Below are 25055 nucleotides of genomic sequence, written 5' to 3' on the forward strand. Positions count from 1 at the left end.
ATCACGTGATGTGTGAATTTGTCAAATGGTGTAAAAATTGTGAAAATATTATTTAATTGTGTGCATTTAGGATGCACGAAATACTAGTGATGTGCTGGAAATGTTCATGTCATATCATGTTCTTACCTTCAGTCAAGGTGGATATGTGATTCAGTAATACAATTGCTTCGTTATTTTCATTTTTTTAGTCACAGTGTTTTAAGAATATTAAAACAGAAACTGTTTTATTGCACAACTCTTTAATGAAATCTACACTCTACAAAAAGTTGTTTTGGCATGCATAGAATAACTCAGGTAAGACAAACTTGAAAACACGCAAATAAGACACAAGAAAACCAATCCAACCTCTCACGCTCACATTCACTCACACAAATAATGAATTAAGATCAAAGATGCTCATTTGACTGTTAACTAAACTTACCACATTTAAATACATGACAAAACTACACAAAGTGTGCTTATAAGTTTATGCTACTCAGCTGTGTTGACTCAAATGAATCAGCACTAGCAGTCATGCAAGACAGTGTGCAAACAAGAGCAGTTTAATGTTTTCTTTATGGCAAATCTTTCTCTACATTTCAAAAATATGTCCACTCATACAGTAGTGCATAGGTCCGATGTACTGTACAATAATAGCAAATGACTGATAGCAAAGTTTTCCAGCATTTCCCAGTATATTGATATACAAAATAAAATCTTTGTGTGTAATAATCAATCATAGGCTACTGTAAAACAACCAGAGTCTTTTAAAGGGAAACTACACACACACATCTCTCTGTACTTAAATATTTATAAATAGCTTAAATATGAAACAGCAATGTTATTGCAATTCATCTGATGCTCTCTATTGTTACAAAGTAGATGTGAGATGCCAGTAAATGAAAGTACTGGATATTTTAATATTTGAGTTTTATCAGTTTTGAATGGTTTCTCTCGGGGCATATTTTTTGCATCAGACACTTTGCAGGCTTTGATAAAGGTTAAAAACCCGTTACGCAAATATATTTCAGGGATTACAGTATTTATATTAGAGTCTTCCTCTCATCCCCACTGTTCTGGCTTCTGGGTTTATGGAGGGTTATAGTGCAGTTCTTTCATTTGTGCTTTGAGGTCAGAGGTCATGTTCCAGAAGTTCCTCTTGTGAGGCTGCTCCCGTTTCCTCCTAATTTTTCCTCTCCTTCATCCTCCTCTATTCATGTTGGAGCACTAGAGATCCAGTTTTTCATGTGGTTTGTCTACCTTTCCTCTAGCGTGACATCATTCGCACAAATTCTGAAAGAAGAAAGACCAGAAATTGTTTTATTTAAATATTCACTTATCAACACTATAACAGTGGTTCCCCACTGGTTTTGCTAAAGAACTCAGCTTTTACACTGGACATCAAGAGGCGACCCAACACGGTATCACAAATTATACACTTGTGTCAATATATTTATTGCACACAAATATATAAAATTTCTTAAAAAACAGAATACAATCCTTAAAAATTGTATGTATGAAATAATACATTATTTAAATATTATGTTATACAAATATTATGCTTAGGTTTGTTTTACTTACATTTAAAATTAACAGACCACTTTTCTCTTTTACACTTTTTTCTTTCCTATTTTGAATTATTACACATGAAACAATTATTTAATTCTTAAAATATTTTTGTTAGTTAACCATTTTGAATAAAATTAACACACACACACACATATATATATATATATATATATATATATATATATATATATATATACGGTTTCATCGGGCGCACGCGCCTGGACCAAAGTTAACTTCCGGTCTGTGTTGTGTATATTGGTCTGCCTAGCGGTGCCGTCTACAAACGCAGTTAAAGTCAAGGTGATGAGTAGACTGAAGTTGGGCTCAGGTGGTTGTGCTGTGGGATGTGTCCCATACATTTATTTATTTTTGGAGACTCGCCACAATTTTAAAACTGATCGATTTTCAAAAAGGCTTCGTTGAATAAACATGAGTAACGTTACATACTGCACGTTTAATAATAATAATTCCGTACATTTATATGTTTCAATATCAAAACGAGGTACAGGTGTTTTTATATCGCTGTATTTCTGAAGGAAGACTTGCATGTTATATGTCTGATAAAGCAGCGTGTGAGGGTACCAGCTCTGCTTTGAGTACAGCTGTTACTGGGGAAATTTCTCGCGCTTTATGTCTGTGCTTTAAAACATCTCCTGCTGGCAAAGAATGAATTAGCATTTTCATTAAGTCCTCCTGATCCACGCAGCAAACATATTTTGTTTGTTATCAAAAAATATCTACTCTAGAGGGACTTGGCTGTTGTTATTGATTCTATTTGGAAGTCTACCGGAAGTTAAGTTAGGTCCGCAAAAGCGCGCATGCGCAGTAACATTTGTTTATGTTGTTACCGTTGAAACCATCTATATATATATATATTTGTTTTTTTTTTCATTCTGTTACTGACAATCCCTTACATTTTGAGTTTCATGCAAATACATACTATACAACAATGGGATGTTCCACTGTCACACCTCCAGTCATCAGCAAGAATAACAGTGCCAGCTATTTTTGTCCTTCCTGTTTTCATGCTCTTTTTGAGCATGGTTAATCTGAGAGGTGAAATAATCCTGTGGTTAAGAGATAATCTGGTTGACAGCTTTACTACTGTCACTTTACCACCTTCACGAGGATGAGATTCAAGCTAAACTGTGGGACACACAGCGGCTCACAGCAATCAAGTGTTATAGATTTCTTACATCAAAAAAGTAATTTTCCATCTTCTCTGTTGTTTCAATAAATGTTCTGGTTAGACTGAAGAGTTTAGATATATATCATATGGTATCATATATATCATATGGTTGATTGCAATAATTTTGAGAACAAAATTAAAACAAAAAAATTATAAAATTCAAGATTAAACCCTGGAATTATTGCTTCCCATAATAAAGTTTTTACTGCAGATTCCAAAATATGGACAAGAGACACGGAGGGAACATGAATGTAATATTTTTTTGGATTATTGTGGACAGATCATTGCGATCATTTTTCCCCATGCTGCATAAAAAGATTTACTACACCTAGAACAGTAAAAAAGACACTGCAGCATTAAATTAGCATTACTAATTAGCAAAGCAAAATCAACACAAGGTGGCTCACCTTCAAAGTCCACGTGCCCGTCTCCATTTAAATCGATATCCCGCAGAATGTCCTCCAGATCTCTGTGACCCACCTGAGGGAATAGTAATCAATAAAACGATGAAGGGAGAATTGGATGAGGGCTAAAATGCTTTTTAGCAAAGTAACTAACAGCACCTGCTGGCCCAGCAGTTTCTTCATGGCCTCTCTTAGTTCTGCTGTACTGATCTGACCGTCTCCGTTGGTGTCAAACTGAGAGAAAGGGAACAAAAGAAGAGAGGTAAGAGGTTTAAATCAATTCAAGCATTTTCCTGCTCTTCCTGACAGTTTTGGGCAGTTTTTTTTCTATGTTTTACAATGAAAGCATGAAATGAAATGTGCATTTGAGCCGAGAACAACTGTACAGTGTCTAATGTTATTTCTTCATCCATATTTACAGTTTATTTTTTGCTGTTTTATTTATGTGCTGTTTTCATTCACTTAACATGTCTCCATTGTTAATTGAAATTAAATCGAAATTGCAATATGGCTTTGATTTGGTAGTGCAATTATCAAATCCCAAAGGTTGTATTAAATAAATCTATAAATAAATATATGTGCTGCATGTTTTATTAGTATAGTAATTTTACAGTTACAGTAATGTAATATAAAATTATTATTGTTATATTATTTTTAATTTGACTGTTTTTCTTGTTTTATATTTAAGTAATTATTTAGGAATAAAACGAATACCCTTATTATTATTATAATTATTATAATTATTATAATTATTATTATATAGCCATATTGATATATTTTGGACAAATTGTGCAGCCCTACAAACTAGCACAGCAAACCTGGAATTTTTTAAAAATCGCATTTAAAAAGAACTCTTTCCCAAAAAATTGCAACTTACCTTTTTGAAAGTGTCACTATTAATTGCAATAAAATATAAACTGTGATATGGCTTAGTGCAATTATCAAATCAGAAAAGCTGTAATTTAATAAATAATATTTGCTGTGTGTTTTATTTGAATTGTAATGTTACAGTTGTGATGCAAAATAAAAATGATGCTGAAATTATTTTTCTTAAATACTCAGTTTTTACTTTACAGTAAATTATTACAATTGTAAAAAAAAATCAGATAATAAGAATTATTATTATTATTATTATTATTATTATTATTATTATATAGGCATACTGATATACAGTATAATCACAAATTTTGGACAAATTGTGCAAGCATAAACAAGCATAGATATTTTTCAAATCTCATTTTAAATTGCAAGAAGTTTAATTTAATTTAATTTAATTTAATATAATTTCCCAAATCATGCAGCCCTACCTCACCTCTTTGAAAGCATCTCTCAATTCCTTTACTCCGATCATATCTGCCGTCTCAGCCAGAAGTTTGGGGCCCATCAACTCCACAAAGTCCTCAAAGTCCACATGTCCTCCCACTATAAGACATAGGACACAAGCTGTTACAGAACTCTTACAAAAAAGGGAGCTTCCTGAGCTTTCACAAAGGTTCCATTATGAACCTGAAACATCCATTTAAACATTCCACTGCACAAATGTTTCTTTAGATTATTGCAATTTTCTTCAGAAAAAGACGGTCCTTTTAGGAACTGATCAATGAAAGGTTCTTTGGGGAATCCAAAACGGTTCTTCTATGGCATCACTTTTGGAACAAACAGAGCCATATACATTTCTAAGTAAATGTTGAACAAAACATGTTGATTTACAGTTCATGTTGATCTGCTGGCTCAGTTCGATGAGCTCCATCTCAGTGGGCATGTATCCCATGGTTCTCATGCAGTTGCCCAGGTCTTTGCAGCCAATGAAACCATCTTTGTCTTTATCAAACTCTTTAAAGGCTTCTCGTAGCTCTGCAAAGACAGAAATCAGGAAATAAAAGGACAGTTGAATGTGAATCAGGGATTATGAAAAGAGAATATTAAATAGTACAATTATGTTTCCCTCATGCACTTTGCTTTCAAAACAATTTTGAAGACAATTACAAAGCACTTACAAACCACAACAATGCATCTCTGAAACACTTGTAACTAAATGCTTCATTGCAAACACAATGAAATTTTTTTTTCTATTCACAATGAAATAAAAGCTCTTCAAATTAAAATGGACAGCTGACACAGAGTGTGCTAGGAAATGTTGTAGTGAGCATTTGCACACATTGATGTGATCAAAACTCTAAAGCATTCTGCAGACTTCAGTTTAATATCAGAAACTCTAAACACTGCATGTTTACTATGGAGGGCTTCTGTTTATTATACCTTTGATAACCATATTTTAAAATGTATTCCTATGATGCAACGGTGAATTTTCAGCATCATTACTCAGGTCTTCAGTGTCACATGATCCTTCAGAAATCATTCTAATATGCAGATTTGCTGCTTATGAAACATTTCTGATTACTGTCAATGTTTAAAACAGTTGCGGTGCTTAATATTCTTGTGGAAACTATGATACTAGCAACGAGGTAGAACTTACCATCCATTTCCTCTGGTCTCAGCTCTCTGTTCTGCAACAAAATAAACAATGTAATCACCGACAATACAGACTAATTTGTGCAGTTTTGTTCCATTAATGACACAAGTCAGCTGGCGTTCTCTTCCTACTCTAAAGAATACAGTCATTTAATTTTATGCACTATTTCCTGCTAGAAAGAAACTCATTACAGCATTAGGATCACAATGGCACATGTAAACTAATACACCCAACCTCTTCAGGGCTTTTTCCCCTGTCTCTAAAGGAATTAATGTCTGGTTTTTAAATTCGATCTTCCCATTTGGATTAAGTCGTTTTGGAACGGCACATATAAACTCAGGATTGATCTCTCATAATCAGCTCAAGCTGTTAGTCTCTTTGATGCCAGCATTCCCTGCTAACACATCTCCTCAAACACAAGTGCAAGCATGGCTCACCTCCAAACACTCTCTGAGCTCCTGCAGAAGAACTCAATCACGTGAGCCTGGCCCAAGTCCCCTGCAGAGGCTAATAAAGGCAGATCCCTGCAGTTCGAACATAAACCCAAGCATGTAGCACTGCTTCTATATGAACATCTGCAAAATGCCTGTTTTTGAGAAGAACAGCCTTGAAGATGCATCAGTGCTTCAATATATATATATTCACAGCTCAGGTAAAAATTATTTCTTTTGCTGCAGTTCTGAAGATTCAACAGCGGGGAAACACTGTTGCTGAAATGCAGTGCAAGATTTCTTATATAGGTCCTATTTATCATAATCTTTAACAAACTGTCCTGTGGAGTGACAAATATTTACAATTTAAGAACAAATCTCATATGTAGTCTCTAAGTGAGCTCATAAAAGCTGCTTGCATTATACAACCATACAAGAAGACGAAGTGAAGAAGTCATGCGATGTGTGGCCAAGTATGGTGTCCCATATTTGTAATTGGTGCTCTGCATTTAACCCATCTAAGTGCACACACACAGCAGAAGAAGAAGTAGGCAGCCATTTTTGCTGCAGTGCCCAGGGAGCAGTTGGTGGTTCGGAGCCTTGTTTAAAGGGATAGTTCACACAAAAATGAAGCTTCTTTCATCATTTACTCACCCTCGTGCTGTTCCAAACCTGTATGAGTTGCTTTCTTATGTTGAACATAAAATAAGATATTTTGAAGAATGCTGGTAATCAATTGGTTCCCATTGACTTCCATAGTATTTATTTTTCTACTTTCGAACTATCCCTTTAAGAATCTGACCTCAGTCCTAATATTGAGGGTGGAAGAGAGCACTGTACATTCACTGTACCCCACCTACAATCCCTTGCGGCACTGAGACTCAAACCTACTGTACAACCTTTGGGTTACAAGTCCGACTCACTAACCATTAGGCCACGAATGCAATGTCAAAGAATAGAGTAATATTTTTGTATAAACTCTTCATAGAAATTGTATACCAATTTTCATACAAATTTCATTATAAATCAATAATCATTTTTTTTTAAATTGTTTAAAAATATAAAGTCAGTCAGTCAATACAGCAAAATAAACTCTTCCATGATAATGCAAGACTTTATTTAGTGATGATAACTGTACTTTACCTCCTTCATAATGTGATATTCAATGCATATAGTCTGTTGCTCTGAATTCTGAAATTTCCACTTACAAGATTCTGCAAGTGAGAACTTGTGTTTTTTTTCAGCATATGTGTGTGTAGATGTGTATGTCCGGACTTACGTACAGCCTGCCGGCTCTGAGCGAAGCCCTTGCGGAGGAAGATGCAGGCAGGCCCGAGTACATTGTGCATGTATGTTGAGTTCTGAGTCAAGGCCGCGAGGGCCACTCCAGATGTCACTCCGTCACATGATTGCACTGCTTTGTAGCTGCGCTTCCGGTCCTGAGTGTGGCCGTCATGTCCCAGCAGTCCCAAACAAGTAAGTGAAGAGGGAACGTGGGGTAAAGACACAATTAGAAACTACACGGACGTCTGAAGGACACACTGGATGGACGGGTTAGTCAGTCAATTCAGTCAGCCGTCAGGTCAATCGATTGGTTCTTTCTGTTATGTACTTCTATTCCAGACAGGGAGAAAACAAAGCTGAGCTCTGCCTTCAGACTTTGTGCTTAATGTAATTTACCCAAGTACAAAGTGTTCAGGTTTCACTTTCTCTCTTTTTCACTTCCTGATTATAAGAGGAAGGTTTATTTAGCACCGATGCAACATAAATGTGAAAGAGTAAGTGCAGTAGGTGTGTAATCAGTGTTTGGTGTTTTGTAATGGTCCGTTCAAATCGTGCTGGAAAAGATCATCTTCATGAGTTACGAGTTGATGGTTAAATGTATTTTGGTCACACAAGACTAACTCCTCATAAACCTGCTATATAGGTATTTTCTTGCAAGGTTTATTGCTATATTTCATCTCTAGTGCACAAAATGTGCAAAAAAAAAACGAAATTAGCCCACAACATTCATAATTACAACATTTTAATCATATTTTTCAGATTATATGAACGTAGTAGCACCCTATGAGTTAATAATAAACTTTTGAACAAATAAATTAATGAGTAAAGAAATTAATGCATTAATGATTCAAAGTTCCTATCTTAAAGTGTACAAAAAATCAATAAATTCGAATCGCAAGGATCAGAATAATATATATTTGGATGCCAGAGATATCGGGTCACAATATCCCACATCTGCGATTGCAAGAAATGTAGCATTAGGGCAGGGGTAGGCAAGTTCGGTCCTAGAGAGCTGCAGACCTGCAGAGTTCAGCTTTAACCCTAATCAAACACACCTGAACAAGCTCATCAATCCATTCAGGATTACTAAAGTACAGGCAGGTGAGTTTTTTTTTCAGGGTTGGAGCTAGTGCTGCAACGACGCGTCGACGTCATCGATTACGTCGACTACAAAAATATGCCGACGTGCGTGAAATGCGTCGACGCGTCACACTGTTTACATCTCGCGTAATGGCATACTGGGAATGGAGAAAGTTGCATTCTATCACAAAAACAGAGACCACTGTTATCAAAAGTATGGAATACTTTAAACAGAGGCCAAATAAAATGGCCCTTTGTTCCCTTTGCAAAACCGATATGGTGTACCACGGCAGCACAAATGCGATGCACGAGCACCTCAGAGGAAAACATCCTGGCGCAAGAGCGCTCTCCGGTGTTATGGTTTAACTGGTTACCGTGTGATCTGGGGACCGACCAACTTCCTGATTCAGGTCTCTGCTGCAGATGTGATGGAACGACCGCAGCAGATTCGGCGATTCTAAAAGCACAAACTGATGTGATATTATTAAGTGTAAACGCAGACTTGTTCATTGCATGATTCTGATATTCTTGTAAAGATTACAAGTTATTGGTATGATCACCCGTAGCGGCTGAAGTAAGGATAAAATAAAACAAAGCAAGTCTGTGTTGGTGCGGGTTTCGAACACGCGTTAGGGGCGTTCACATATCGTGCCTAAAAACGCGTGGAAAACGCTAGTTGTGCCGCTTTCTCCTTCTTTCCAAAGCTCTCGGGCAGTTGCGCCTCTGGGGCGTCTGCTGTTGCTAAGCAACCATGACGTGCTCTCTCCATGAAGACGCGGAAATTCCAGCAAAGGATAAGTGGATTTGCAGCACTAAAAATCGCTTGCAGTAGCTCTGTTAATAAATTTATTTCAAAATGGCAATCCATATACAGCTATGATCAGCAGTTCCTTCATCTTAGCTGAGCTTTCAACGTTGTTACGGGAAAGGATGAAGCTGATTAGTTAGTTCTTGTCACATGACCTGCGGTGCGCTTGCGGCATTCTGAAAAGTTGAGATGTTTTTAACTCGATGCAGTGCGGACGCGCCTGTTTTCGCATGCGCGTCGCGACCGCGTCGCTTGAGTGCGCATTCCCGCACGCCTACATTGGAAATAACGAACTAGATAAATGATTAAATGAACTTGTGAATATGTGAACTGCCCCTTAAAAGACAGCGCACCGCGAGGCAACAGTCACAAACCACCGAGCTACCCCGAATCAGCTCCAGATCTCTGGAAACCATGCTAAACCATAGCAGAACCCTCACTCCATTTTATGGTTTGTGTAAAGAACATTTCATGACGTCTCAGACAACTGTAAATTTATGGCTACTGTGGTTTAATTATAAGCGCTATCGTAAACTCATATTTACCATGAATTTTAAATTAATTTTAAATTTAAAATAATTTTCTTTGCCTCTATTTTAGTATACTGTAAAAACTTCAACCACATTGGTTGTAAATGAATAAAGGTGTAAATATTATATTAGAAGTTGTACTTACTCTTTGTAAAGTTATCCAAAGGATTCATTAGCTAATCAAAAAAGAACATTAGATTAATTATTTATTGTAGTAAAAATAATCGTTAGGGTAGTCGACAGAAAAAAATAATCGTTAAGCCTGGTTCACACGGGACGATTTTAAAATTGTCGGCCGATTTTCCAAACCTGAGAGACCCCACACACGGCGATAAAAAAAATCACGGCTCTAACAGTTTTGGTCATACAGTGTGTGGTGTGCAGCCACACGGCAAAATCAACACATCACACACGAACCGATTTGACACCCGAGCATTCCCAGGTCAGACGGGAAGTCTCGCAAAATCCCTCGAGATCAAACGTGACTTCAGAGTAAACAATCATGGCGGACGAAGAGGATGCAGTGGCCATAGTTTGTGCTTTGTTTGTAACCGGAAAAAAAAACATAAGAAAAACAAGAAAAGGCAATGGTCAAAGAAGTGGAGACAAAGTCCTCCATCTCCGACGTCCACCGGACTTTCTGGTGCGCCATGCCGCCGGCTGTTTTGATTTTGTTTCCCGGTACTTCCTCGCCACCTCGTCACCTCGCTTTCTGATTGGCTACACGCCACAGTCCACAGGCTGCGTGATCGTTTGTCCTCGGGGGACACCACACACGAGAAGAAATCGGGCCAAATAAATCCAACATGTTGGATATCCCCGATTTGACATCGGAACGGTCCCGACATCCTTCCGAGCAGAGGAGAGCAGTCTTAACACACCACACACGGCAGGAATATCTGATCAGATTATTTTACGATAATCGGAGCATCCTTAAGATTGTCGGAAGGTGTCAATCGGGGCTAAAATCGGCCTAATTATCCTGCCGTGTGAACCAGGCTTAATTTGCAGCTCTAGTTGGAGCTGAACTGTGCAGGACTGTGGCTCTCTAGGACCGAACTTGCCTACCCCTGCATTAGGGCGATGGTTATTTGACAGGAATGTTGTTCCAAGACCAACAAGGGCTGTTGAGCCAGGAACATGTCCTACTTGGGTAAATCACATCGAGCCAGACTTTGCCCTCTATTCTTTCTTCCCTCTCAGCAACTGACAGAACCTTTAAGATCAGATATCAGTCAAAATGAATAATTCATCCACTTTCATACTTGCGGCGCACTGCCGCAATACTATGCCATTTGATTGCTGCCATGAAAACAAATGATCAAACTGCGCTTAAGATGGTTTTAAAAGCAAATCCAAGGTTCTCGGCTTGTTCTCACAAATGAAACTCACTATCTTTAGCATTTTGATCAATGGAGGGCGAAGATGTGGGAGTCATTATATGAGAGTAGATCCTCAAATAACCTAAAAGGTTAGTATGTTTTGAAAACGTAAAACTGCTCATGTTTAGATGAGGGCTAATCAGGATTAGAATGAAACCAGTCAGCCAACACATTATAACGACCAATAAGCAGACAGGCAGGGCAGAGGAGGTGAAGAGTGTGTGGAATATCACTCACAAACACATAAAGAGCATCTCCCAAATTAAACATAGACCAATGGGTTAATTAAAGAGAGAGCCGACGTCATCTCACAATAGAGCACTTACTTAGAATCAGCTTCTGAGATGTTCTGAAACCATAAACATCTAAACTGACCCTGTTTACTTCCTTAATGTATAATCCTGGTCTTGTTTTGTGAAATTCAGTGTTCCACATTATTCAAAAGAAAAATAATTTTCTTTTGCTCCATCCCAGTTTGCATACCGTCCATCCTAAATAGTTTGAATTAGAAGTAGTTTGTCCCAAACTGTAGTATATTTAAATGAGTATTCCAAAGATACCGAATGGTTTACTATTTCCGGTGAAAATTTTAAGTGCAGATCCATCTATGAAATGCAGATCCATGGCTAATATTGCCCATAATCCATTGTGCTTTGGAGGAAGATACAGTTCAGTACTACAAACACAAATGAAAAGTGTAAAAAAAAAAAAAAAAACTATGAACATGGTTAATTTACAAGACCTATGGTTAAGTAGAGAGGTTTAGATTAAGGAGTTTGAGTGATTAATAAACAGCATCTAATCAATGTGCCACTTCTTTTCTCTCCTATATGATAGAAAGAATTGTAGTACATTAATGTTAACTAAAACTAAATTGTTGACTAATTGTAACTAAAATTGAAATATACAAAAAATAAATATATAAAAATGTTAAAATAAATACAACAATAATAGTATACAATTAATACTAAAAGGTTTACAGTAACAGGTTGCTTAATGCAACAGAGCGCTCTTAATTTTATGGTAGTATGTCTAAAACTTCTACCTCTCTTCTGCTACACATTCAAAAAATAAAATTTTTCACAAAGTAAGAGTACTGTACATATTTTATTGTATATATATATATATGACATATTGGGATGCAGCATTTGTAACTTTTCATCAAAATTTAATAACTTGCTTCGCCTCTGAAACAACTTTCCTTTCAGATCCCAAACCCCTTATTTATTCAATTACTCCCCTCCACACTCGCTTACTTTTTACAATCCAATCAGTTTCTGTCATACATTTTTCTATTTGAATATCCTGTTTTACTTGCAAATACAGGTTACTTAAGTAAGACAAGTTTTTACGTTGACATCAAATTGATTTTATTGACATAAAGTATCATATTCTTGCTTTTTTATATCAGCTTTCCCACCCTGTCTTCTGTTCCTGTTGTCCTGTCCAACCACATGCATCTAAAATAATCTGCATCCGACTGGTGGACAAGATTGAGGTATACATGCACAAACACACAGTAGCAGTTTCATTTGGCCTCATATACCGAATCTAGCCATGAGCCTGATCTTCTATGATGGTATAGGTAAAGCCTTAATAATGTAATGGCAGCATGATGCATGCACATATGTGTCTTTGCAGACATCTCCTCTCTCACATGACCTTCACACTCCATCTGTTGCCAAGGCTTTAAGGTGCCAGCTCATACGTTCTTCAGAAAAAAAAAGAAACAAAAAATCCTGTGCCATTGGGCACACCGGGGGAGGAGATCTTAGCAGGTGACAGCGCTAATCCTTGAGTGCATGCATCCCAAGACATCTAAGGCTGATTGACAAGAACTTCAGAGAACTTTCAGAAGCTACTTTAAATTTGTCATTGTCAAGAACTTTAAGATTTACTCTCATTAAATGCAGGTACATTAAGGCAGCATGATCTAGCATATCATTAAAAGTATTCATTCACAAACACATCTGACAACTTCCATGGTCAAAGATGGCAAGGAAACACCTGATGCAATATGATTTACATTATAGGTTACAGGTTTTTGCTAATCCAGATTGCTTACTTTAGGTTTTCAAGAAAATACAACAGCTAGTAGTCTCCACTAGCATGCACAAACTCAAAAAAAAAAAAAAAACAATTTCACTCAGTCCAGAGTGTTCTTTAAGAATTACCATGATAGTACTGAATACAGTTGTGTAGTGGAATTCAGAGCATGGCTATTAAACTTGTCTCTGACAGTCCATGCAACACAGTCCAAGTCCGGGTCGAGTCTGTATACCACACACACACACACTCTCAGCTATCAGAAAGAGCATCTTACCTTCTTGGAGAAATTCTTAAGCGGCGATTTAACGCAGTTTCCCATAGTAAAGTCCCTTCTGCTAATTTTACGCACTTGAGAGTCAATGCAGCCGCTTGCAAATGTGTGTGAGCATCCACATGTCTCCATGCATGGATTACGGATGGTGAGATAAAGTCTGCAGGCTTATCTTCTAGGAAAGATGGATTTTAGGGAAAGGATGTAGATGATCCAAGGGTGGGGATGCAGGACATCAGGGTGACGGGAAGGGAGGAGTGACGGAATAGATGGAGGGATCAGATAAAGGAGACATGTTTCTCAGTGTGAAGGGCTGCTCAGAAGAGAAAAGCCAAGATTGCTTGTTCACTTGCTTGCACTCTCTCTCTCTTTCCCTTTCACCCTCCCTTCGTTTTCCCCACCGTCTCTTTCACTCACTTCCCTCCCTCTTTCTCTCTCTCCCTCTCTCTCAGCTGCTCATTTTTAAAGCCATCCATCCAAACAAGGCAAAAACAGACAAAGAGGCTCGCACGGACATGCGTATCACCTTCCCCCGAGCAAGATGCTGAAGACACTAATCCAAAAACACACACTGGCGAGCGAGTGTATGAAAACAGTCGATTACATACATACGGATGTGAGGCTATAGAGATAAAAATACCCACACTTGGCATGTAGTTATGCCACCCAGCAACGAGGGCCAGCGTTCAAATCAAAGACACAAAAGCTCCATGGGAAGAGGTGAGGTTGGGTCACACCAGGCACGGATGCGCCAAGGCTGCCAAATCACAGCATCCCATCCAAAGGCCACGGCAGGTAATTAGGGGAGGACAGGAAGCCCTTCCCAGAATTCACCTGCTGAGCTGGCACTTGCCCACACAGCCCGATCGTTTCCTGTTTAGGCCACTCTCACCTCAGTCTCTCCTTTTTTAGAGAAAAAAAAATCAGATCTCGAGAGGGATAGTTCACACAATAATACAATTCTGTCCTTATTCAAATACCCCTTATTGTCAACCTGTATGACCCTCTTTCTTCTGTGGAACATAAAAGAAAATATTTTAAGAAATGTCTTAATGTTTTTTTGTCCATGCAATGGAAGACAATGGTCACCAAAACTGTTGGATTTCCAGCATTCTTCCAAATATCTTCTTTTATTTTCCACAGAAGAAAGGAAACCACACAGGTTACACACAATGTCTTTTTTAAACCATCCCTTTAAAATCTTGAATGTTTTTCCTGGACAGCAGTGAGATGAAATCGAGAGCAAATGGAGAATTTTTGGCATGACGATAAAAAAATGTACATTTGTGAAAGTATTTGCTGATTTAGTTTTATAAAAGAAAGCGAAGCATGCTTAATTAGTTTTTTGTCCCAGTAGTTTTCCATTGTACTGGATGTTTGGTGACATTTGAAGCATCAACCTCTTTGCCAATATATCGTTATTGGCATCAAAAGTTTATTCAGTTATCAGTTGTTGGCAAAAATGTGGCAAACTCTGAGAGGAGATTTCAATAGAAATTATAGTGATGTTTATTTTGACATGTAACATGCATTGTTCTAGAATAATGTAGCAAATGATTTATGCAAATTAGATGACAGCACAAACACACCCACTATTCCAACATATACATATACATATATATATATATATATATATATATATATATATATATATATATATATATATATATATATATATATATATATATATATATATATATATATATATATATATTTCAAGTTAAATGACTAAATACATTTAAACATTCTGGTATTTTTATGCCATTAAGATACTTTTTCCCCCATTATTTTGTTAATCTTTTGTCTTTTTTTATATTGCCTTATTGTAATTGTGTTTTCAGCAATAAAAATGCTCCTCTCCATCATATAATCATTATTTAATGAATCACAGAGGTTGGGATCACTACTGCCCTCTTTCTGCAGGCTATAATTACACAATATTAATTGTGTTTTGTAAATAAGGTGCAATCTATCATAAACCTAATGTTTGCGCTTAAACAAACAACCATTTTTATAATATGCACTGATATTTAGATGTATTTAGCAACTGAATAAGCTGTATGGTTGTTAGTGAATGACATGCAAGTGATTGTTAGTGACCATATTTAGTTCATGCGTAAAATAAATTCTCTTCAACCTCCCTGCAGATTAAAATATGTAATTCGATTCACATAAAATTTGTAGCTCTGTATGTCAATACTTGTTTCATTTGTTTTCGAATTACATTTCTCTTAGGGGTTTTTATGAGATGCCCCGGTTCCATGAGAACTCCTTAGCAATGAAAAGCAACCTTTGAAGACATCAGTTTTCCTCTGCATCATCGATATCTCTGTTGTAAGCACATTTAACATCCCTGATTAATTCTCAGCTGCTTTATTGGGTTTTGTCATGTTTGGCTGCTCTCTCTCTCTCTCTCTCTCTCTCTCTCTCACTGTCGGTGAGGATGATTCATCTAGCTGAAGCCAGTCTCTTCACCGGAGGCTCATTGTAAACTTCAGAATACATCAGAAATCAGAGCCAGGAGCCGTCCTCTCTCATAATGTCAACTCAGCAAGAGCACACGCACCAGCAGTGGAGAAACACACTCGTATATATACATACGTGCTCAGAGTGGCTCGCAACACTGTGCTGAAATCACAGTACAATCATCTTGGCCCCTAAATGCTGTGATTACACAATTGTTATGGTAATTAATTAGATTCTCTTAATTTAAAATGTCTTGACCGTCATCATAACTGCATTTTAATAGTCACATCTGCATAAAATCCACACCTGAAGTAATTTAAACTGAATAAAAACACCTCAAAAAGTATTAAGATGCATGATGTATAGTGTTTCTGGTCCTAGTTATATTTTGGGGTTTTTTTTTTTTTTTTTTTTTTTTTACATTTAAAAGGTTTTCATTTTAATTCTCATTTAATATAAACACATTTTTTACAAGCTTTTTTCTATTTTATTAGTTTTTCTTAAATATTACTATTTAGGTAAAAAAAGATTTTTTAGTTATTTCATTAGTAATTTTAATGCTTCAACTTTTCAGTTAATTGCCAGCGTTTCTAATTTTTGTTTAGTTCTGTTTTCATCTAATATTTATATGTATTTTATTTTAGCTTTACTTCACATTTTAGCTTTATGTATATTAATGTTTTTAATAGTTTTAATTATAATAATCCCAAAAAATTGTATCTGCAATACTATCAGTCGTAATAGATTTGGTGATCAACATTTTTATAGGCCTATTTTACACAAAAATGATCTAAAAATACAAAATAATTGTATTAATTTTATAAGACCAAAGTCATGTGACAGCAATGTAACATACTATTGTTTAATATTTAGTAACATACAATTTTTTGATAGTTTGATTTGAATATTTCCAAATTCAAATGATTTGTGCAGTTATCCACATCATTTTTCCATATACTCATACTGTATGTCAACAGTTGGTGTAATTTTTTTCTATATTGGTGTGAATCTCTCAACATGTCAAGATTATCAAAATCAAATGTTCAGCAAAATGCTCATATCTTAGTATTAAGATTTTGTGACATTACATTTTATTTTATTTTTTAAAATAAATTTTAGATTTTTAATTAATTTTGTTTGTTTGTTTCTATTATAATTTTATAAAAACATAATTTTTTATTTTATATTATGTAATATTTTTTATTATATTTTATGAATTCATTTTTTCTTTTCTATTTTTGGGGTGAAATGTGACCTGCATATTGTGAGAATCATCTTTTTTATTTCTCCTGAGAAATAAACATGAGTGAGAACTGGATAAAGTCTCTTGAGCTATGAAAGCTGAAGCTCAGAGCAATAACATGTTCCTCCAGGATGTACTGAGGAAGGAATTTCAAGGTCTATTCTCTCTCTCCCTCTCGATTACACAGACTGAGAAAGGCTTAGAAATTCTGCATTTCCTCCCCTGCAATTGGCGAATAAAAAAATACACACACATCGGCTTCTATAAATAGCACAGGACTTTGAAATTGTATGGAAGACAGAAATGACGTGGAATTTGCATCTCGCTTATTCACATATCCTCTGAGTACCCTGCCCATTTAAGCCTGGTTCTCTGTTTGCCTTCCACCCTCCCTCTTGTTCTCTATATCTGTCCCCTCCTCAATCCCTTGCAAGGTCGGTGTGACCCAAGTGGGCTGGAGAGGGAGGCGGGAGCCTCTGAAAGCTCCAGAAAAAGCCCGAAGAATGAGCGCAAATGGAACCAAACTAGTGAGAGGCAGCGGTAAAGTGGTTCTGCATCACCTGAGTGTTGTGTATTTCTTACATAATACATAAAGGTCTCTCATGCTTCATTCCTCCCTGCACCTTCATATCCTCATCTCCTCCATAAATCCATTAGTTTGGCACCAGCAGGGAGGAAGGATGCGAGTGACACAATGTCATTTTGTTAGTAGTAGCAGTGTATCTCTGCCAAAGCCAGAGAGCCTGAGACGGGCAACCCCTGCTGGCAGAGCAAAGGCATTGATCTGAAATCTCACTGCAGTGAAAACAGTGATTTAAAGAAACTGTGTTTTTGATGCACGCAGCACATCTTCAAAAGTGGGTTAGTGGCATAACTCGTTGTTAGTACACCTAAGCCAGGTCAAGTGATGCCAGTGTTATGATATTAATCTCTTCTGCCTGAAGAGAAAGAGAGAGAGTAAGAAGAATATTGTGAGCAGACTTCTGCGATACACAGCGTCTGAAAATAATCTGACAAGGAAACTGACCAGAATGAGATGTTGTGGAAAATATATGCTTGAAGTTTAAAAACACCTGCTCTAAAATTAGATAACACTAATTCAGTAAATCATTTAAAGGACTTCAGTTTTGCATGCATCCCATTAATGAGTTTATAATTGGACTAATGGCTCAATCGAACTAAGAAGTCTCCATGTAAAGAAATCTCAGAAGGGGTGGTGTAGAGCTGAAATAATCTGATCAATATGAAAGAATCAAACACTTTCTCAATTGGATACAAAAATACATCTAGCGCACAAGAGCAATGCCATAACGCATATGTGTTTTCCATCATAAAAACTGACATATTTATGTCTCAAGTCCTATAAGCAGGTCAGTAGAGTATTTGCAAACAAATCTGATTGGATTCATTCCCATTGACGAGATTAGTGCATGCAGACATACCTACTGAAAAATGAAAAAAAGTGAATGTTATAGAGCCCTCAGTAAAATAATGTTTTGGTTAAGGAATATAAATGCTGTTTGTGTGCATTCTTGCATGCATGCCAGTTCAGTCAGAAACAATAAATATGCTTTTAGAAATCTATTTTATCTACAAGAGTATAGAATTCATTAGGTTACATAATGAAAATTAGTAAATGTTGAGAGTATGTCGGTTCATAATATAGTCACAGTGAAATTTATATATATATTTTTTTTTTTATCTTTTTTTCCACATTTCTACTATTTTTGAGTTGCACTGACTTGTATATTTAGTAAATTGTAGCATCCCAGTATAACAGTGTTAATAGTTCTGATTGGCTGCTTATGTTGCAAAGAATTGTGTAGGTGCTATTTGTTCTAACCTTCTTGCAGAAATGTAGAACCTTTAATGGGATGGTTTTGTAAAACATTATATAAGTTTCTTAAGAGTGAATCTTGTTCTTTGTTAATTCCATGATAAATGTTTCTGTTTCAGGACCCACTGTTCTTTTCTTCTCCTATATTTCTTCAAATTAGGAATGGGCAATACTGCTTATTTTGTTTTTGAAATGATACCAATACTTTTAATGGCCATAATACCCCAGACTTCATCTGTCACGTGATGAATGAAAGACTCGAAGACTCATGAGATGAACTAATGAATTTTCTTTCTGGCTCAGACTGCATTGACTGAAACAGGTGAACTAGACTAATTCCAGTACAGAACCTATAGAATTTTGTGCATGCGTGACTGAATGAATCACTCACCGAGACGACTCGTTCTTCCCGAGTCACATTAAAGATCCGTTTAAAATGAACGAATCGTCTAAGGACGTATTTGTTTTTGTTTTCTCCCCGTTTCTCTCTCTACTCCTTTACTTTCCCTAAACAGGAGGTAAGGGCTGCCACCTGATTCCAATGATTGGTGATCTGATGGGATTGCAGGAGGAGAGGAAGCCCTGAGGTTTTAAGCAGCACCATTGCACAGCACAAGCTGTGTGTGTGGAGGCTGTATCGTGAGGATTCTGTTCTCAACCCAGAAAGCTTTAGTTGGTTTGCTTGAGATTTTGAGAAGGTGCTAAATTAGGCTCATTTGTGTTCCATTAAAAATGTACAAAGTAATAAGACTCGTTCAGTTCAATGAAAGAGACATTTTAATTTAGAGCCATATCTACCTAAATAAACTTTTTCATGCTTAAATGATTCATTGCATTTGGTATCTTTAGCCCTTCATTCTAAAACAAAACCATTTCTAAATCCAAAATGTTCTTTAAGTAGATATGTATCTAAATTGAACCTTCTTTTAAGAGTGTGTATATTTAACACACTGCTTGCATATTTAAAACTATGGTTGATTTTATAATTAAAATCACACGTATCAATCTGATGATCAGTTTAAAACTAATGTGCAAACAGATATGGATATGTTTTGACATGTACATTTAGATCAGTCTCGACAAGGTGATGAGCTACGCTCGAATCCGCTCTTCAGTTTCACGGTTTCAAACCCAACGTGTCAGGTAGCTTATGGATTTGAATTTTTTCACACCAGCACAAAAGACAGCTTTCCCTTTCCTCTTTAATCAGGTCTTGAGCTGCTATATTTAGCGCCTGCTGGCGGAGAATGATTTCTGTAGGGATTGTATGCAGGCCTAGATGTTACATAAGGAAATATGAAACACAGCATTTGAGGAATATCAATCCACTATGAGGAAAAAATAGACACGGCGGCACTATAAATACATCAGCGTCTCCCTTCACAGTAAGATGCAGGGCTTTTGCATGCGAGCAGAGCTCATGCATGCTCGAACATGTTGTATGACTTTGCAATCGTGTGACGCGTCAGTCACAGCTGAATGTTCTTTCAAGAAACATGCATGATTTTAACTTTTTTTGCACAGGTCTAACATTGAGCGGTTGTGACAAAATGACCGTGTGACTTTTACAAGCCAAATACTAATGATGCCTGGGAGGTGCTTGAAGCTGAGCAAAAGTGTCAAATCTGGGACCAACTCAACCTCGTTCCTGGTAATACTGAATCTTAAGTTTTCAACTGTTAGAAAAGACAGATATAGTGACAGAATAGGCATCTTGTGACATTTTCAGGTGTACAGTAGGTCTCAAAAAAGGCTTTGTGGTAACAATGTGTATTGTGTTCCCCCAATATACTGTGCATTCTCTCACATAACAATTGTGTTTTCATCACATCTCATATTTTTTACCATTACTATGACCCTTATAGTGGTTTCTGTAGTACGAACTGGAAAGACAAAAAAAGTTGTGGGACTACCCAAGTGTGTGAGAAGTGTTAATTTGTTTGTTTGCATTTGTAAAAAAAAAAAATGCTAAAAGGTGCTATTTCAGCCATAGGGTTGAGGCTTGGGTTAGATTTAGTTTGTTGTAAATATAATTAATTTTATATAAAATGATTTTAAGCCTATGGTATGTCCTCATTTTGATCGCTAGATAAATGTGTGCCTTTCTGTGTCTTTGACCCACTGAAGCTTTAACCTGAATTTGGAGGCGTTATTTCTGTAGCACATTTTTCAGGATGGCTATTTATTGTCCTTCAGAGAAAGAAAGCAGCAGGAGAAAGTGGCATCAAATTACAGTGAAGAAAATAATTATGGTGCATAAACATGTTATAGGTGTTAAAGGTGTAACACGCAATGTAGAGATATGGCCCAATGCACTACTTTTCCCCCTTACATTGCATCATATGAGAGTGTATGTGGAAAAACTCTAAAAAGTCGTATCATATTTTAATAGTTGTTTAACTAGAGACTCAAAAATGATGCTCAGATTACACCACATATGCGCTTACAAACTTCTCATTTTACTACATAAAATACATATCAGTTATCCATCAGTCATTTAACATTACTATGGCTTTCTATTTGACAGCAAAGGGTCAAATCAAGCAGTCTGACCAGCATCTGACTCCTAAGCAGGCTTTGTTTGGTCTGTGAACTCTGACCTGAACCTGGCACATCTGAGACTTGTGTTTCACTTTAATCTTCAAATCCTCATGCATAATTCAGTTTTATCATCATTATCTGATCATAGAGAGATCATATCCCTGAATACACGTGCTCTCCAATTACACATTATTCAAAATGTCTTCTATGAGGCACTGAAATGCACATTGAAATTTCATAAACCATCTTTCATCAGGGCTGCATTAGGTTATAACATTTAGCTGATACTTTTATAGTGACTCAAAACTTATTACATTTCTGTTTCGTTTTTGGAAAGCTCTAAATGTCAAACTATAAACTCTGTTTGGTTTTCTGTTTCATACTCCACTGGCCACCTGTTGAGTCTAATTCATTTTAAAAAATAAAATCAAAATTTCAGTAATAATACATTGTGTGACCAAATTTGTGTTAACATAATATAAACATATTTGGAATAATATCTACACTCTTTTACAAAGGGCATAATTATTCCTAATGAAGACGTTATTTAGTGAATCCAGTGGTTTTATGGTTCAGTCTTCCCAGCATGCATCGAGGCAGAAATAATAATTATGGTTTGACAGTTTGCCAGATTGTTTTACACTGTTGTTGTTGTTGTTGTCATGTTTAGTCATTTATTGTGAAGTTGATTCACAGTTCATTAGTTGATTGTTACCCTACTGTGGTGTGACAACAAAATAGCTAAATCTATTTTTAATTATTTAGTTTATTAATAATTGTATGACTTCATAGATAGATAGATATATAGATAGATAGTTTTTTAATTATTATATTTAAAAAAAATCTTGGTCCATCCATGGACACTTCATATATGTACTTTGGTTGTGCCATAGGAGATGAAGCACATAATATTGAACAATTTTAAACCATCTAACTCATTTTTTATTATTCACTTTTTGATTGAAACTTGCTCAATCAAATATTGACTACTCTGTTGCCATTATATTTTTGAGTAGATACTGCATCATTAGTGTACTTCAAAAATGTAGCCAACTGTAAGTCACTTAAGATACAAGAATCAAATAATCGACTTAGTATCATAGTAGGCTACAGTAGTCACCCTACCTGACCAAAGACTGATTTGACAATGGGATGCAGGTCTGCATCACGCGCGCCGCTGTAGGCGCTCGCTCCCCCGGGGGCGCGCGTGCTGCTGGGCTGAGGAGCTGGAGGTGGACTGGAGGTGAGGCTTTGATTCGAGCCCGTCCGATGCTTGTCCTTCGTTTCAAAGAACAGCGCGGCTTCGTCCGAGCGCTTCGAGAGGGATGAAGTCGGCGAGGGCGTCCGGCTGGTGCGGGGATTCCCGTGGAGTTGGCCCGGAGGGTCAATGGTGTTGTGGCGTCGTGACGGTTTGCAGTGTTCCGGTCCATCCTGATGATTTTGGATCTTCTCAGCTTTTCGGCCGTGATTAGGTTGGCACAGGGGTCTCCGGGCGGTGGCATCACACTCATCGGTCCAGCACGAGTCCTCGCCTCCGCCTCCCGCGTACCGGTGCCCGTTGTGGTGGCTCGCGGGGTTCGCGCGGACTCTCCGGTTCGTTTTGATTAGGGATGTGGTGGATTCGCTTTTTGGAAGATAGGCGCTCATCTTGACCCCAACAAACTCGTGAAGTTGTACAGTTCGGTCAGATATCTCAGCCTGAATATTTCAGCGTGTCGTCGTTCAGGTGTGAATCGCTCCGGTGGAAGCTGAGTCAAGGACTTTATAGAGCACGAGAGCATCGCACAGGTCGCTCGCGCAGAGTTTGTTCGGTCCCTCGTGACCCCATTGAGCGCGCGTTGCCACCAAAATTCAGCATGAACAAGTGAATCTCTCTCTCTCTTTCTCTCTCAGGATGAAAAGTTACGTCAAACTGCCTCGAGAAACCATTGAAGAATAAATGGACGTCAAAATATTAATGACGGTGTGACGTGACTTGTGCGCAGGTGAATTGAATGTGGTGACAGGAAAATTACAACAAATGATGAGCATATTCCATCTTATCTGTGAAAATTATTAAATTGCTCGAAATGTTAAGGTTATATATACTAAACCATTTGTTTTGCTTAAATTATGAATATAACAGAAATAAAATTAAAACAAAACAAGTTACTTTTTAAATATCTGAGATTACACTACAAATGTATTTACTGCTATAAAAAAACACATTATTTGTGCAGTAACACAACTGAAGAAAAAAAATTGAAGAAAAAAATCTGTTCACAAATTTAATTACATTGTGGCCAGATCTGTTGTTGGAACCAAGAGATTCAATACAAAAAAACACTTTGAGCCATATATTCATGGGTCAAAACATGACATCCTTTGTTCTGGCTAGAGAACTGCTTATCATGCTTGTTTCTGAAGGACAGTCACATGCGGTGAGTTTTGATGGACACCGCAGTCAGTCTGAAGAGACTGTACTCTATCTTTACAGAATTTAAACGTCTTTCACATTTAATGACTTGTTTCCATGCAGATTCAAGATGTGTGAGCTATACATAATGGATGCAGGTTGGCTGAGATGTTTCCTGTTCAAACAAACAGGACCATTGTAGAGTCCCATCTGGTTGCTTGCATTCCTTCTGTCTCAGAGCAGTGTGTAGGGTGTTCAGTGCATTATGGACCCCAAAAACTTCATTCCACTGCGTGTGACTAAACAGTGTGTGAGATGTTGGAAAGCAGAGCTTCTGCCACACACAGTCTCCTGGGACTTTATGTTCACTGACATCTGTGTCTCCGTCTCACTCGCTCCAGGGAAAGATGGAATCTTTCGCTTCATCTAACCATCTCTTGCTCCGCATCACTTCCTCCAACTTCCTTTTTGATTGGCGTGACTCCCCTGGTCTCACTGTAACTCCTAGAACACAAAAATAAAGGTGCTCCAAGATGCCATAGAATAACCTTTTGTCTAAATGGTTCAATAAAGAACCTTTCTGTTCCACTAAAGGTTCTTTGTGGTGAAAGAAGGTGCTTCATATTATCAAAAGCTAAGAAAGAGATGGTCCTTTAAAGAACCATTGACTGAATGGTTCTTTGTGGAACCAAAAATTGTTCTTCTATGGCATCGCTTGAAGAACCTTTTGAAGCACCTTTATTTTTAAGAGTTTACTGTGACTTTTGGGATATTTTGATTTAGCTTGAGTTGTGTTTAACTTTTATATTCAGCAAAAAATTATGAATTTTTAGTTTCTTAAAAGAGATATTCCCCTCCCATCTCTCTGTCTGCAGCAGGGGACACTAAAGCCCCAGGGTTCAATCTGGCCTATTTGCATTCAAGGGAGCAAAAGAGAGAAAAAAATCAAGATGTGTTTTCATCTCACACTCCAGTAAACAGAAAAACAGACTTTGTTTCTTGCAAAATCATCACACTTATCAGATGGGTAGGTATTTTATATGATAATCAGTGGTGTTTGAAAGAGGTTTTAAACAAATATTTGACCTTAAAGTATTAGACTTTGGGCTCATACATTTCCTTGA

At 37.0% G+C, this 25055-nt stretch overlaps 1 protein-coding gene across 5 annotated transcripts; it reads right to left on the minus strand.

The window, feature by feature from the left end:
* Window positions 1-222: 222 nt before the first annotated feature.
* Window positions 223-23383, minus strand: LOC132132708 (calcium-binding protein 1-like). 5 transcript variants are annotated; one of them, XM_059545196.1, is made up of 8 exons: window positions 13453-14291; window positions 7325-7484; window positions 5618-5648; window positions 4852-4995; window positions 4454-4563; window positions 3301-3375; window positions 3145-3217; window positions 223-1272 (listed from the first exon to the last, which is right to left on the minus strand). In XM_059545196.1, the coding sequence occupies exons 2-8, from the start codon at window positions 7385-7387 to the stop codon at window positions 1247-1249; spliced, it is 522 nt and encodes a 173-aa protein (XP_059401179.1). In that variant the 5' UTR covers window positions 7388-7484; window positions 13453-14291; the 3' UTR covers window positions 223-1246. The 5 variants fall into 5 exon arrangements, 4 of the variants coding, with proteins under 4 accessions (XP_059401179.1, XP_059401177.1, XP_059401178.1 ...); XR_009429065.1 differs by lacking the exons at window positions 7325-7484; window positions 13453-14291 and adding an exon at window positions 22662-23383 and having other exon boundaries at window positions 4449-4563; XM_059545194.1 differs by lacking the exons at window positions 7325-7484; window positions 13453-14291 and adding an exon at window positions 22662-23380.
* Window positions 23384-25055: the final 1672 nt, after the last annotated feature.

The sequence above is a fragment of the Carassius carassius genome, chromosome 49, assembly GCF_963082965.1.
Source record: "Carassius carassius chromosome 49, fCarCar2.1, whole genome shotgun sequence".
In the NCBI taxonomy this organism is placed as follows: domain Eukaryota; kingdom Metazoa; phylum Chordata; class Actinopteri; order Cypriniformes; family Cyprinidae; genus Carassius; species Carassius carassius.